General features: G+C 33.9%; 2 protein-coding genes across 2 annotated transcripts in view; both read right to left on the bottom strand.

Moving 5' to 3' along the window:
- LOC142240036 (putative sodium-coupled neutral amino acid transporter 11) overlaps positions 1-16,580 on the bottom strand; it is a 143,394-nt gene that overhangs the window by 109,309 nt on the left and 17,505 nt on the right. Inside the window, exon 3 of the mRNA XM_075311758.1 lies at positions 6,941-7,054. Within this exon, the coding sequence (XP_075167873.1) occupies positions 6,941-7,054 (114 nt within the window). The remainder of the gene's footprint in view (positions 1-6,940; positions 7,055-16,580) is intronic.
- The window catches only part of LOC142238166 (uncharacterized), a 370,552-nt gene that overhangs the window by 15,102 nt on the left and 338,870 nt on the right, over positions 1-16,580 (bottom strand). The window lies entirely within an intron of this gene.

Below are 16,580 nucleotides of genomic sequence, written 5' to 3' on the forward strand. Positions count from 1 at the left end.
CTTCTTTTAAAAATATTCAAAGGTAAGACTGACCTTGACTATCTCTCCGTCCGACAGACCATCTTTCAACTGTTCGAAAGTTAAAAATATGTTAAAAATATTTTTGATCATAACTAAATTTGTGGTAGAGAAACCAGATAGACAGACATCCAGAGATAAAACTATACTGTAAACTTTCTCAAATATGATTCCGTCTTATACTTCTCAGTCCGTCTTTAACCTGTTAAAAGTGGATTTATTTGGTATTGACAAAACGAAATGTTTTTCAGTTTCAATTTCTTCAATTCGATTTGGGCTATAAAAACTTTCAAGACCCTGAATGTTATGGCCTGAGTGTCATTAAATAATAGAAAATATCATATACTGCCATGTGAATATATGTATGTGTGTGTGTGCGTCTGCCTTATATTCACATATCCGTTTTCATATTTTAGAGCCATCATACAAACTAAAATATTTCCAACCACATTGCCACCCAATTTTTGTTGAATCGAAATTGTAGTAAAAACTCTAGGAACTTTGTTGCCGCAATGGCAAATTCAAAACTTTGATTCTATGATTAAACTGAAATTTAAGAATAGTTTTTGTTGCTATCATATACCCAGCAAAAAAAAAATTGGAAGTTGTTCCACAAACATTTCTTTTAAAGCCCATCCCAGAATCCCCCATCGAGTTTTTTCAACTTCCGATGCAGTCCTTTTGAACAAGTGCACAAACATTTCTTCTAAAGTGCATCTTGGGATCCCCCAATGATTTTTTTCTACTTCCGATGCAGTCCTTGTGGACAAGTATTAGAAAGAACGCAATCAGGCTGTTTAAAGTGCAAATTTTGTACAATTAAATTAAAAAAAAAGAAAACTAATAAAAAAACTAAAAAAAAATATAGAAAAATAATAAAAAAGTAAAAAAATAATAAAAAATGAATTTCATCCCCGCTGGGATTTGAACCTGTGCCGTTTGACTTTTTCGCTTCCATGGAAGTTCTTTTGAGAAAGTTTTTCAAATAACGAAAATTTTTAGTTTTTTTGTTGATTTTTAATAAAAAACAAGTAAGGAAAGTCTCAAGTCGGGCGGGGCCGACTATATTATACCCTGCACCACTTTGTAAATCTAAATTTTCGATACCATATCACATCCGTCAAATGTGTTGGGGGCTATATATAAAGGTTTGCTCCAAATACATACATTTAAATATCACTCGATCTGGACAGAATTTGATAGACTTCTACAAAATCTATAGACTCAAAATATAAGTCTGCTAATGCACTAGGGTGGAACACAATGTTAGTAAAAAAATATGGGAAACATTTAAATCTGGAGCAATTTTAAGAAAACTTCGCAAAAGTTTATTTATGATTTATCGCTCGATATATATGCATTAGAAGTTTATGAAAATTAGAGTCATTTTTACAACTTTTCGACTAAGCAGTGGCGATTTTACAAGGAAAATGTTGGTATTTTGACCATTTTTGTCGAAATCAGAAAAACATATATATGGGAGCTATATCTAAATCTGAACCGATTTCAACCAAATTTGGCACGCATAGCTACAATGCTAATTCTACTCCCTGTGCAAAATTTCAACTAAATCGGAGCAAAAAATTGGTCTCTGTGGTCATATGAGTGTAAATCGGGCGAAAGCTATATATGGGAGCTATATCTAAATCTGAACCGATTTCAACCAAATTTGGCACGCATAGCTACAATGCTAATTCTACTCCCTGTGCAAAATTTCAACTAAATCGGAGCAAAAAATTGGCCTCTGTGGGCAAATGAGTGTAAATCGGGCGAAAGCTATATATGGGAGCTATATCTAAATCTGAACCGATTTGGCTCATATTTTGCAAGTTTTTCGAGACTCATAAAATATTCGGATGTACGGAATTTGAGGAAGATCGGTTGATATACACGCCAATTATGACCAGATCGGTGAAAAATATATATGGCTTTCTAAAAAATAAATTTCGTGTTGTTGCATTACTATGTAACAAAACGAAATAAAAATAAGATTAAGGGACTTGTAAGTTATATGAAAAGATGATGTACAGTGGGAGAAAAGATGATTCAATTTGTAAGAGGAAATTTCCCAAATGTTTTCTCCATAAGGAGTTAGCATAAAGGGCCCAAAATTGAGTTATCTCTCCCAGCCAGATCTATACTAAAGGCTGTGGAAAGGTTCATTCGCCCGAACCGAAACATGTACAGTCCAGGTGTGTATAGATTTGTATCTGGCGTTTTCTTTTCAATGGCTCTATTAACCATGTTCCTTAATCTATATCTGTCCATAAAGCTCGAATAATAATTGTATAATTAGATATAATGCATTTGGACGTCAATTGCCTGTTTCGGTATCAGGCTAACATGTAATATTATATGGCAGCTATATCTAAATCTGAACCGATTTTTTCCAAAATCAATAGGGATCGTCTTTGAGCCGAAACAGGACCCCATACCAAATTTTAGCACAATCGGACTAAAACTGCGAGCTGTACTTTGCACACAAAAATACATCAACAGACAGACAGTCAGACGGACAGACAGACAGACAGACGGACATCGCTAAATCGATTCAGAATTTAATTCTAAGACGATCGGTATACTAAACGATGGGTCTCAGACTTTTCCTTCTTGGCGTTACATACAAATGCACAAACTTATTATACCCTGTACCACAGTAGTGGTGAAGGGTATAAAAATATATTTATATGAAAATATATGTCGAAAATAAAAAATAAAAACGATGCATGACATAAAAAACTAATTTTTTAGAAAAATAGTGAAAAAAATGCCGCTTGTGAGATTTGAACCTGCGTTTCTTATTTTTTTGTTCATACTAATAAAGAACATCTCGCGAAGCAATTAGAATGTTATTCCTTGTTGTCATATTACGATCATGTCACAAACATTTGAATTGCCCTTTCGACGCTTTATGTTCAATGGCGTTTGTGGCTGAGTGTGCTAAGGCGTTCTGTTATGGTGCCAGCAAACCCAGGTTCAACCCCTGGTCGGAGCGAAAACGTTTTTCAAATTGTAAAAATTAGATAATAGGAAAATAATTGTGTAATAAAACATATAGATGAAAAAAAGTCAAATTGGTTGAAAAAAAAATCGCTTTTTAAATTTCTTCATTCACTTCCAGGGCACAACTTCTAAAGCAATGCAAAGGATCCAAAAAGGGAGTATTTCCGTCCTATGAAAAGCCCATGTAAAATTCATTGGAGATGATCCAAGTTTGCACTACTTCCGGATCACGGATTGGGGATCCAAACTACTTTTTTGGAAGCTCTTTTTTTGCTGGGTAATTGTATACGGTAGAGGGGGTTTTATAATTTCCTTGGGTATTTGTAAAGTTTTTACCGTCTGCCAAATAGTTTCATAGAAATTCAATTAGTGAAAATTGCAATAATTTATTTGTTATTGTTGAAAATAAAACTTAATTTTGAGAATATATGCTGATGCTGAACATAAAAAGCAATGTGTCTTTGACACAAATATCCATGCTCAAGAGCAGAAATTTTAGAAATACATTTTTAACAAAATTTTCCATAGGAATAACATTTTGACATAATTTTCTATACAATTACAATTTTGGGGAAAAAAATTCTATAGACCTAAAATTTTGACAAAATTTTGACAAAATTGTATTTCTATAGAAATTGTTCCATAGAAATAAACTTTTGACAAAGAAATACAATTTTATCAAAATTTTCTATAGAAATAAAATTTTCTGTAGAAATAACATTTTCACAAAATTTTCTATAGAAATAACATTTTCACAAAATTTTCTATAGAAATAAAATTTTCACAAAATTTTTTATAGAAATAAAATTTTCACAAAATTTTCTATAGAAATAAAATTTTGACACAATTTTCTATAGCAATAAAATTTTGATAAAATTTTCTATAGAAATAAAATTTTGACAAAATTTTCTATAGAAATAAAATTTTGACACAATTTTCTATAGCAATAAAATTTTGATAAAATTTTCTATAGAAATAAAATTTTGACAAAATTTTCTATAGAAATAAAATATTGACTAAATTTTCTGTAGAAATAAAATTTTCACAGAATTCTCTATAGAAATAAAATGTTGGCAAAATTTTCTATAGAAATAAAATTTTGTCAACATTTTCTATAGAAATAAAATTTTGATAAATTTTTCTATAGAAATTAAATTGTTGCAAAAGTTTCTATAGAATTAAAAATTTGACAAAATTTTCTATATAAATAAAAATTTTACAATATTTTCTAATAAATTTTGACAAAATTTTTTATAGAAAATAAATTGTTGCAAATAGAAATAAAATTTTCTATAGAAATAAAATGTTGACACAATTTTCTATAGAAATGAAATTTTCAAAAAATTTCATTTCGGAATTACCACAAATAGAGGATGCTTATGACACATCCTCTATTTGCAGCAAAACTATCAACCAATTATCAGAATAAATTCAGGCAGTTCACTAAACCCAAAGTGAACCACACTTGAACTTTCCGGAAAAAGGGTATACACGATAGTCGGCTTATGCCGAAATAAATTCGTACAAACATAGCTCTTTTCCTTTCCCACTCTCAAATCATCGATTTGAGTGCAGTTAGCTGGGTTTAGGTTGAGCGTTCTTCTCTTACTTCATTCGTTTTGTTTTGTTATTGTTGGTTTATTCTCCAATCATTTTGTTGTTTTTGATTTCAGCTTAAAACCATGCATTAACTAAACTAGAAGTGTAGCTTAACCAACAGAGGAAAAGAATTTCGGCAAAGGCCGGCTATTATAAACCTTTTTTCGGAAGGTTCAAGTGTGGTTCACTTTGGGTTTAGTGAACTGCCTGAATTTATTCTGATAATTGGTTGATAGTTTTGCTGCAAGTAGAGGATGCTGATGAGGAATGTGGTAATTCCGAAAAGTGCGTCCATCCAACCATCTTGCAGTCTATAGGGCGTTGCCCAAATAAATGTGACAAACATTATTTTCCTCTCTCTCTTAGTTCAGTCCATGAATTGTTTTAGGCTGAAGTCAAAAACAACAAAATGATTGAAGAATAAACCAACAATAACAAGGGAGCCACCGTGGTGCAATGGTTAGCATGCCCGCCTTGCATACACAAGGTCATGGGTTTGATTCCTGCTTCGACCGAACACCAAAAAGTTTTTCAGCGGTGGAATATCCCACCTCAGTAATGCTGGTGACATTTCTGAGGGTTTCAAAGCTTCTCTGAGGGTTTCAAAGCTTCTCTTCTCTTCACTGCAATGTGGAACGCCGTTCGGACTCGGCTATAAAAAGGAAGTCCCTTGTCATTGAGCTTAACATGGAATCGGGCAGCAATCAGTGATAAGAGAGAAGTTCACCAATGTAGTATCACAATGGACTGAATAGTCTAAGTGAGCCTGATACATCGGGCTGCCACCTAACCTAACCTAACAATAACAAAACAAAACGTATGAAATAAAATTTTAATTTTCTAAAGAAATAAAATTTTGTCAAAATTTTCTATAGAAATAAATTTTTTTATAGAAACAAAATTTTGACAAAATTTTCCAATGGCAAATAAAATTTTGACAAAATTTTCTCAATTGTGGCACGGTTGAATCTACAACCAGAAACATTATCGTCTTCTTTATCTGGCAGTAAAAAAAACTAAAGGACCAAATTTCAGCTGCATTAGATGTTGATGTTGTTCTTCATTGCGAGATTAAATTCTAATACAAATAAAATCGGAATTCGGTTCCACCCTTATATATCTACAATCAAATGTAGCAAAATTACTTCACATATCAAAGATTTCGCATTATTTTTTTTTCGATGCTTTTTCATAAGCATTGACAAGTGGTAAGAATCTATGTGGCATCTATCGATATATCAAGAATAATGCCCATGTAGCCTATGACACCCTTTGGCAATCATCGTTAGCATAAAATGCAAATGATATTCTTTGGCCAAAGCGAATCAAGAAATGATGGTCACAAATCGTATGCAAAAACAGGCTTTAGTACCACACACTCCATCTTCTGCAGAATATTCTAAAACGAAGTGTCATTCATGAAGGCAATTTTCATCTTTGGTTTTGGTATCGGGTATTGAGTATAAGTGTCATGGCCTTTTCAATAGAACTCAAAGAGCTATATGAGATATTCTTTAAGGATTTCCTAAAAAGGAAATAACTTAAATCACAAATAAATCATGATGATGAGGTACACTTAGGTGATAATTATCTTGAATTATTTAAAATAAAAGTGTCTTATTTAAAATAAAAGTGAATTTAAAATAAAAGGGTCAATAATTACTTTACAGCTCACGTTGAATATTTCAAATTGTTGAATAATTTCCATCCCAACAGTAATTTTCTTTTCATGTTAAAAGCCATTAACCATTACATGAATGCAAAAGGACAAAGACTATATTCATGAGGACTTACTATGGAAATTGTTGATACACAAAATGCGATAATGAAACAACAAAAAGACGTTTGAGTAATAGAGAAGGATATTAACTACTCCAAATGAAAATACATTCCAACATTAAACAATGAATATGATACAACGAGCAACAACCATACGAGGAAGTGTACACTCAAAAAACAAAAAGTTTACTTCAAAGTTTACTTGGATCACTGAAAGATTTTGGAGTTGATGCCAAATATGCGGCTTCTTTACACTAATGTTGATTTCGTTAGGGAAAACAAGTGTTGCATACAAATGGTACAACATTTTATGGTGTTACCACAGTGTTGCCGAAACCCCTTGCAATGACAACACCGTTTGCGTGTGAAAACGAACAAAAAAGGTGCAACACTGATATAAAATCAAAACAAAAGAAATTTGGCGGAAATATTTCGATTTTTATTAGCAACTATTATTGGAATCTCGACTAACACGCATATTTTTCTTGAACTAAGGGAAATTGTTAAAACTTTTGATTTTATATATATTTAATGATCTTACTTCTACTTCAGAGTTCAAATTAATTACATACTCAACAAAGTTGGTCATTTCGTCCAAGCAATGATGTTGTAACTTCTTCATCGTCGTCAGAAGAACTACTCTCCAATAGCGCATCTACAATGGTGTTGGCAAAAAAAAAAAAACATTTGCTTTTTGAATTTTGCTATTATATTAAAAATATTTAATATCGAATTTTATTGTCGCGAAACTAAACAATTGATTTGCTTCTTCTTGGTAAATTAATCAGCTGTGTTGAAGAAATTGAAAAGCAACCACAATACACGCGTCACGCACTTTCTTTTATATTTGCAACAACGCTATTATTTAGGTCGAAGAATAAAAGCGTCTTCAACATCTGATTGAAAGTGTAACCATCTGCACCGTAGACCAGTGCAAAATGGGTTACACTTTTGCTCTTGCGTTGGGTAACACCCCGTCAATCGAACGTGCAAATGGGTAGGCTGCACCGAATTTTCCAATCGAACAAAAATTTTCAATTGGGTGTGAAATATGCAATCACCATAAAGTTATATACACGAAACAAATTTATTTCTTTTCTAGGAAACGAAAATTTAAGCCAACTATGTCTTCTTTCGATACTGTTGTTTTTTTTTCAGGCTAACCACGCTATTATTATTGTACACTCAAAAAACTGTGAATCTACAATGAAGAAAAATGTTGTTTAATTAAAAAAACGTTAACTACATTGTATTAAAAACTCAGATGTCACGACGATAAGTAAATATTTTTCACTTGTTAAAGAAAATTTCGTAGTTTGAAGAAAAAAACAAGTATAAACGGCCGTAAGTTCGGCCAGGCCGAATCTTATGTACCCTCAACCATGGATTGCGAACTAAATACTGTCATCTACAATCGAATTACTTGGGTTGCGGTGCAAGGTATCTTAAAACTTCTTAACACCGTCTTCTCAATTGTAAGTTAGTCCATACGGGGTATATATTAAACAAACAAGGCCGATTAAATACGTATATAATTCAGTTTGACAAAATTTTTTATAGAAATAAAATTTTGACAAAATTTTCTATAGAAATAAAATTTTGAGAAAATTTTCTATAGAAATAAAATTTTGACAAAATTTTCTATAGAAATGAAATTTTGACAAAATTTTCTATAGAAATAAAATTTTGACACAATTTCTATAGAAATAAAATTTTGACAAAATTTTCTATAGAAATAAAATTTTGACACAATTTCTATAGAAATAAAATTTTGACAAAATTTTCTATAGCAATAAAATCTTGACGAAATGTTCTGTTGAAATAAAATCTTGATAAAATTTTCTGTAATAATAAAATATTGACAAAATTGTCAGTAGTAATAAAATATTGAGAAAATTTTCTATAGAAATAAAATTTTGGTAGATTACTTTTGGGGATCGTCTATATAAAACTATAGACTAATATGGACCAATTTTGTCATGGTTGTTAGCGGCCATATACTAGCACAATGTACCAAATTTCACCAGATACCAAATTTTAACCGGATCCGATGAATTTTGCTCTTCCAAGGGACTCCGGAGGTCAAATCTGGTGATCGGTTTATATGGGGGCTATATATAATTATGCACCGATGTGAACCAATTTTTGCATGGCCATTAGAGACCATATACTAACACCATGTATCAAATTTCAGCCGGATCGGATGAAATTTGCTTCTCTTAGAGGCTCCGCAAGCCAAATCGGCGGATCGGTTTATATGGGGGCTATATATAATTATTGACCGATGTGGACCAATTTTGGCATAGATGTTAGAGACCATATACTAACACCATGTACCAAATTTCAGCCGGATCGGATGAAATTTTCTTCTCTTAGAGGCTTCGCAAGCCAAATCTGGGGATCCGCTTATATGGGGGCTATATATAATTATGGACCGATATGGACCAATTTTTGCATGCTTGTTAGAGACCATATACTAACACAATGTACCAAATTTCAGCCGGATCGGATGAAATTTGCTTCTCTTAGAGGGTCTGCAACCCAAATTTGGGGGTCCGTTTATATGGGGACTATACGTAAAAGTGGACCGGTATGGCCCATTTGCAATACCATCCGACCTACATCAATAACAACTACTTGTGCCAAGTTTCAAGTCGATAGCTTGTTTCGTTCGGAAGCGTTAGAGTGATTTCAACAGACGGACGGACGGACATGCTCAGATCGACTCAGAATTTCACCATGACCCAGAATATATAGGGTTTTGGTTTGGTTTTGTGGCAGCCCGATGTATCAGGCTCACTTAGACTATTCAGTCCATTGTGATACCACAGTGGTGAACTTCTCTCTTATCACTGAGTGCTGCCCGATTCCATGTTAAGCTCAATGACAAGGGACCTCCTTTTTATAGAATATATATACTTTATGGGGTCTTAGAGCAATATTTCGATGTGTTACAACCGGAACGACAAAGGTAATATACCCCCATTCTATGGTGGAGGGTATACAAAATTGGCGTGATAAGTAAAATTATATGAACTTAATTTTTACACATAATGTGTGAATAATTAAAGTGAAATTTCCAAAATTAGTACGAAGATGAGGCATTGTCATTTATACATTCAACGACATGTGAACTTTCGTAGTGGGTTCACACTTCGAAAAATATTGAAAATTTTAACTAAGCTTTATTACAAATCCCGCTATAATGGCGATATGAGAAAATAAGTAAATATTTTTCGACAAATTCAAGAAATTTTTTTAGACATAATTATTTTTGTTTTTACTTGCTAATAAAAATTTCGTAGTTGGACGGAAAAATCTTAGAGTTCACAATAGAAATTCAGAGCTATATATTGTGGGAAATACGAATTTGTTAAATCTTTATAATACGAGGGCAGTTCGGAAACTTCTTAGCCTAGCACAAAAAGCGCGGTATAAACAGAAAAAAAGTTAAGTGTTTTGGAAACTTCCATCTCTGTTATGAACACATGTTAAATTTTGTTTTGATCTGGCAACTCCTTCATATAGAAACAGGTGTTCAAAAAAGACGCATCCGCAATTTTTTTACAATGGCAAAATTAGAAGTGCATGCTGTCATTAAATATTTACATAAAAAAGGTTTATCGGGACATGAAATTCATAATGATATGGTGAATGTGTTAGGTGAAAGTGCTCCATCATATGCAACAGTAAAAAATTGGGTTGCTGAATTTAAACGTGGTTGTACAAGCATTGAAGATGAACCACGTAGTGGACGTCCAAAAACAGCAACAACAACAGAAATTGTAGCCAAGTGCATGATATGGTATTAAATGATCGACGAATAAAAGTGCGTGAAATTGCTAATATCATGGGCATCTCAAATGATCGAGTCCATTTAATTTAGCATGAAGAACTACAGATGAAAAAGCTTTCTGCTCTCTAATTTGTTTGGATCGTTTTAAGCGAAATAAAATGGATTTTAAGCGTCGTTTCATAGCTGTTGATGAGACATGGATCCACCACTATACTCCAGAGACGAAAGAACAATCCAAACAATGGGCTGAAGCTGGAGGAAGTGCCTCCTCGGCTGGTAGGTTATGGCAACGGTTTTTTTTGGGACTTCAAAGGTATTTTATTGATTTAATATCTGCAAAAGGGTAAAACAATAAATTCAGAGTACTATTCCAACCTTTTGGAACAATTAAATGTACAAACTCGAGAAATACGTCCTGGCTTACAACACACAAAAAATAATTTTTCATCAAGACAACGCTAATGGCTAAAATCAACGAATTAAAGTACGAGTTGCTTGACCACCCACCTTGTTCTCCTGATTTAGCTCCCAGTGACTTTTACTTGTTCCCAAATCGAAAAAAATTCCTTGCTGGCAAGCGTTTTACCTCAAATGAAGATGCAATTACAGTTGTAAACCATTATTTTGAAGACCTTAAGGAAAACCATTTTAATCTAGGGATAGAATTGATAGAAAAGCGTTGGACTAAGTGTATTGAAGTTTAAGGAGATTATATTGAAAAATAAAAATATTTTTGAAAAACTAACTATTCTCTTGCATTGATAGGCTAAGGAGTTTCCGAACCGCCTTCATAGTTAATATTGCTAAGGTACACAAAAAATTATTAAAGTCAAGGGAACTTTCTCATATTGGAGAAATGTTTACTAAAACATAATAATTGCCAAGAACTAAAATAGAGTTAAATTGGCTTTAGTATCCTGGAGGGTTCACTTTTTTGAGTGTTGTTGTTTTCCCTAAAGAAGGGTATTACGTTCGAGTTTAGCAGCTAAATTAAAAAATGAATCAGTAACATGAAAACTGGTTTTCTCTACTTTAAGGGAAATTTGTGCTACTTGAAAATCCTACGACTTTAATGAATGCAAATTTCGATAACTGGTATCCTAATTTTCATGAAAAAAAAAATATATAAAAAATTATGAACATTCTCTTAATTAAAATTTCTTAATTTTAAAGTAACTCGTTATTACTATTGTGTAAATTGCGTGTCCTAAAATTGAAGTTACATAAAATTTCATATTAGTTCAATATTTTTTCGAGTGTATATCTAACTATTACTATGCGCTGCACGTTTTTAATTAATGGAGTTTTATTTTATCCTTTCCCTTTATCCTTTTTTATGCTTTGTTTGCCAATGCCAAAAGCATCATAATGGACAACATTAAAGAGGATTAGAGATTACTAGCTGATATGATGTTCGGAGATTAAATGGGGTGCTGATATGAAAATGGTCATTACGACGAAATAAAGATGTTCTGAATATTTTTCATAGGTCAGGAATTTTACAGAATAAATAAATTTTTTCTAGTAGAAAAACTAAGAATAGTAAAAAGAACTAGTAAAAGATAAGCAAAGTCGGGAGGAGCCAAACTCACTGACAAAATAGTTGTTTTTTGTTTAACTTTACTTATAAAATTAAAAGAAAAATATTGTTACATACACTCAAAAAAAGTGAACCCTCTATTTCACTAAAACCAATTTAACTTTATTTCAGTCATGGAATTGTTATATTTGGAGAAAGTTTCCTTTACTAATAAGTTTTTGCATACGTTAGTTAAATGAACTAAAAAATGGTAAAAAATTATACACAAATTAAGCGTAACGATTTACTAAATTCATATTTCTTACAAAATATTTCATTATTTCTTTAAATTTGTAAGATTTACTACAAATGCGTTCATCATGAACCTCGTATGTCACTAAAGACATTCTTCCTATTTTGAACTCCAATATTTTTCCTTCAAACTACAAAATTCTCTTTAACAAGTGAAAAAAAAAACAACAAGTATATACGGCCATAAGTTCGCTCTGGCCGAATCTTATGTACCCTCCACCATGTATTGCGTAGAAACTTCTACGAAAGACTGTCATCCTCAATCGAATTAATTGGGTTGTGGTATCTTAAAACTTCTTAACATCGTTTTCTAAATTGTGAGTTAGTCCATACGTGGAATATATTAGACAAAAAAGGTATGTATCGGTAAGTCTACAAATAATTACGAATCGATATGGACTTTTGCACGGTACGTAGAGAGCCAGAATTGAAATATGGGGGTCGCTTATATGTGGGCTATATACAATTATGAACTTTATATAGACCAATTGTTGTGTGATTAGGGATCTATTTATTCTGAGACTATAGACCGATATGGACCTAGTTAGGCATGGTTGTTAACGACCATATACTAGCACAATGTACCAAATTTCAACTGACTCGGATGAAATTTGCTCCTTCAAGAGGCTTCAAAACCAAATCTCGGGATCGGTTTATATGGGGGCTATATATGATTACGGACTGATATGGTTGTTAAATATCATATACTACCACCACGTCCCAATTTCAACCAGATCGGACGAATTTTGCTTCTCCAAAAGGCACCGGAGATCAAATCCGGGGATCGGTTTATATGGGGGCTATATATAATTATGGACTGATATGAACCAATTCCTGCATGGTTTTTGGATACCATATACTAACATCATATATGGTATCCATCCACCGTGGTGCAATGGTTAGCATACCCGCCTTGCATACACAAGGTCGTGGTTTCGATTCCTGCTTCGACCGAAAACCAAAAAGTTTTTCAGCGGTGGATTATCCCACCTCAGTAATGCTGGTGACATTTCTGAGGGTTTCAAAGCTTCTCTAAGTGATTCCACTGCAATGTGGAAAGCGGTTCAGACTCGGCTATACACAGGAAGTCCCTTGTCATTGAGCTTAACATGGAATCGGGCAGCACTCAGTGATAAGAGAGAAGTTCACCAATGCGGTATCACAATGGACTGAATAGTCTAAGTGAGCCTGAAACACCTAACCTAACCTAACATCACGTACCAAATTTCAACCGAATCGGATGAATTTTGTTCTTCCAAGGGGCTCCGGAGGTCAAATATGGGGATCGGTTTACATGGGGGCTATATATAATTATGGACCGATGTGGACCAAGTTTTGCTTAGTCATTAGAGACCATATACTAACACCATGTACCAAATTTCAGCCGGATCGGATGAAATTTGCTTCTCTTAGATGCTCCGCAAACCAAATCGGGGGATCGGTTTATATGGGGGCTATATATAACTATTGACCGATGTGGACCAATTTTTGCATAGTTGTTAGAGACCATACATCAACACCATGTACAAAATTTCAGCCGGATCGGATGAAATTTGCTTCTCTTAGAGGCTCCGCAAGCCAAATCGGGGGATCGGTTTATAAGGGGGCTATATATAATTATGCACCGATGTGGACCAATTTTTGCATGGTTGTTAGAGACTATATACAAACACCATGTACCTAATTTCAACCGGATCGGATGAAATTTGCTTCTCTTAGAGGCTCCGCAAGACAAATCGGGGGATCGGTTTATATGGGGGCTATATATAATTATGCACCGATGTGGACCAATTTTTGCATGGTTGTTAGAGACCATATACAAACACCATGTACCTAATTTCAACGGGATCGGATGAAATCTGCTTCTCTTAGAGGCTCCGCAAGCCAAATCGGGGGATTGGTTTATATGGGGGCTATATATAATTATGGACCGATGTTGACCAATTTTTGCATGTTTGTTAGAGACTATGTACTAACACCATGTACAAAATTTCAGCCGGAACGGATGAAATTTGCTTCTCTTAGAGGATCGGCAAGCCAAATTTTGGGGGTCTGTTTATATGAAGGCTATACGTAAAAGTGAACCGATATGGCCCATTTGCAATACCATCCGACCTACATCAATAACAACTACTTGTGCCAAGTTTCAAGTCGATAGCTTGTTTCGTTCGGAAGTTAGCGTGATTTCAACAGACGGGCGGACGGACATGCTCAGATCGACTCAGAATTTCACCACGACCCGGAATATATACACTTTATGGGGTCTTAGAGCAATATTTGGATGTGTTACAAACGGAATAACAAAGTTAATATACCCCCATCCTATGGTGGAGGGTATAATAATTATGTCTAATAAATTTTCTTGTATTTGTCGAAAAATATTTACTGATATCGTCGTGATGCCAGTGTTTGTAATACTATTTACTTAAAATTTTCTAAAAATATTCAAAATTTTCTAAACTTAATCAAAAGTTTTCTTCCTGGTTGGTTTACTGGTTTTTCAGTGTACTTTTGAATGCCATTGGAAAATAAAAAAAAAAAAGTTTTCTTGCGGCATATATCACTGTCAGTAGTTCACCGAATTTCAATTTATTAAAATTTTAAAACACCTGATACGAAAATCAGTTTTCTTTTTTCCATTTCATACAATTTAATTAAAATCGTTGATTCGACCAGATGACCTTGAAATTGTACGAACAAAAAACCACATACATACATCCACATGGGAAACTTCTTCAATTAACCATTTTCAATACAATGAAAAGCATTTTATTCTGAGGAAACTGTTACAAAAAAAACACTCAACAATAATAACAGCAGCGATAAAATGCTTTAAACTTTTAAAGCAAACACGCTCGTTTGTTCAATTTAAATATTTACCATTATGTCAACACCCCAACAAAATCATTGGTGAAGGGGTGCATACAAAAGGGGAGAAAAATTAAATAATCGTTGGGAGTCTACACTCAATACCTCCCAACTATGATGGAAGGATGCTGAAATACCCACATTTTCAACTTTCCCATTCGATTTTAAGCCAAACAACAGCAGGGAAATGCTCTGTTATTGACATTTAAATGAAATTAAGATTGCATTTCAATGAAAGAATAAAAACACGCACATAAACACCGCCTCGCATGAATTAATAGGATTTTTTTTATGGTAATTTTATAAAAAACAGCGAATTGTAAATACTCAGCAAAATACCAACAAAAAATTTTCTTGAAGACCCATAGACCCACAGCGGTTGGCGTAAAATGTTGTAAATCAGTTAACAATGGGTCCACTCATATTTTGGAATTTTAGGGAAAGTGAGCTCAAGTGGTACAATTCTGGAGGTAAAATCTTAAACACCTGACTTTGGAGAAGCATCTTCCAGGGAACTATAAGGGGTCCATCTCACAATCAGGGCTGTGAAGTCTAGCCATATTTGCTCGACTCCGAGTAATGCAAATATATCTCACTTTAATAATACACTTATAAGTCCCGGGTCTAACAAAGAAAAACACATTTTTTTGTCAAAATTCGTTTTTATTATTCAACATAGTTCCCTTCAAGAGCGATACAACGATTATAACGACCTTCCAATTTTTTGATACCATTTTGGTACTACTCCTTCGGTTTTGCCTCAAAATAGGCCTCAGTTTCGGCGATCACCTCTTCATTGCAGCCAAATTTTTTCCCTGCGAGCATCCTTTTGAGGTCTGAGAACAAGAAAAAGTCGATGGGGGCCAGATCTGGAGTATACGGTGGGTGGGGAAGCAATTCGAAGCCTAATTCATGAATTTTTGCCATCGTTCTCAATGACTTGTGGCACGGTGCGTTGTCTTGGTGGAACAACACTTTTTTCTTCTTCATATGGGGCCGTTTTGCCGCGATTTCGACCTTCAAACGCTCCAATAACGCCATATAATAGTCACTGTTGATGGTTTTTCCCTTCTCAAGATAATCGATAAAAAATATTCCATACGCATCCCAAAAAAAAACAGAGGCCATTACTTTGCCAACGGACTTTTGAGTCTTTCCACGCTTCGGAGACGGTTCACCAGTCGCTGTCCACTCTGCCGACTGTCGATTGGACTCAGGAGTGTAGTGATGGAGCCATGTTTCATCCATTGTCACATATCGACGGAAAAACTCGGGTGTATTACGAGTTAACAGCTGCAAACACCGCTCAGAATCATCAACACGTTGTTGTTTTTGGTCAAATGTGAGCTCGCGCGGCACCCATTTTGCACAGAGCTTCCGCATATCCAAATATTGATGAATGATATGACCAACACGTTTCTTTGATATCTTTAAGGCCTCTGCTATCTCGATCAACTTCATTTTACGGTCCTTCAAAATCATTTTGTGGATTTGTTTGATGTTTCCTTTTTTCCATCCCTTCCTTTTTTTCCATTTTTTTTCACAATAACAAAAGTTGCTTCACAAAAGACACTCTATCTCACAAACTAATTGACTTACAGACGTCAAATTTTGACACGAATCATTTGGTTAGTTCTATATAAAAATAATATGCATTTAATACTAGCGACGTCATCTATGTGTCAG

The sequence above is a fragment of the Haematobia irritans genome, chromosome 5 (genome assembly GCF_050003625.1).
Source record: "Haematobia irritans isolate KBUSLIRL chromosome 5, ASM5000362v1, whole genome shotgun sequence".
Lineage (NCBI taxonomy): Eukaryota > Metazoa > Arthropoda > Insecta > Diptera > Muscidae > Haematobia > Haematobia irritans.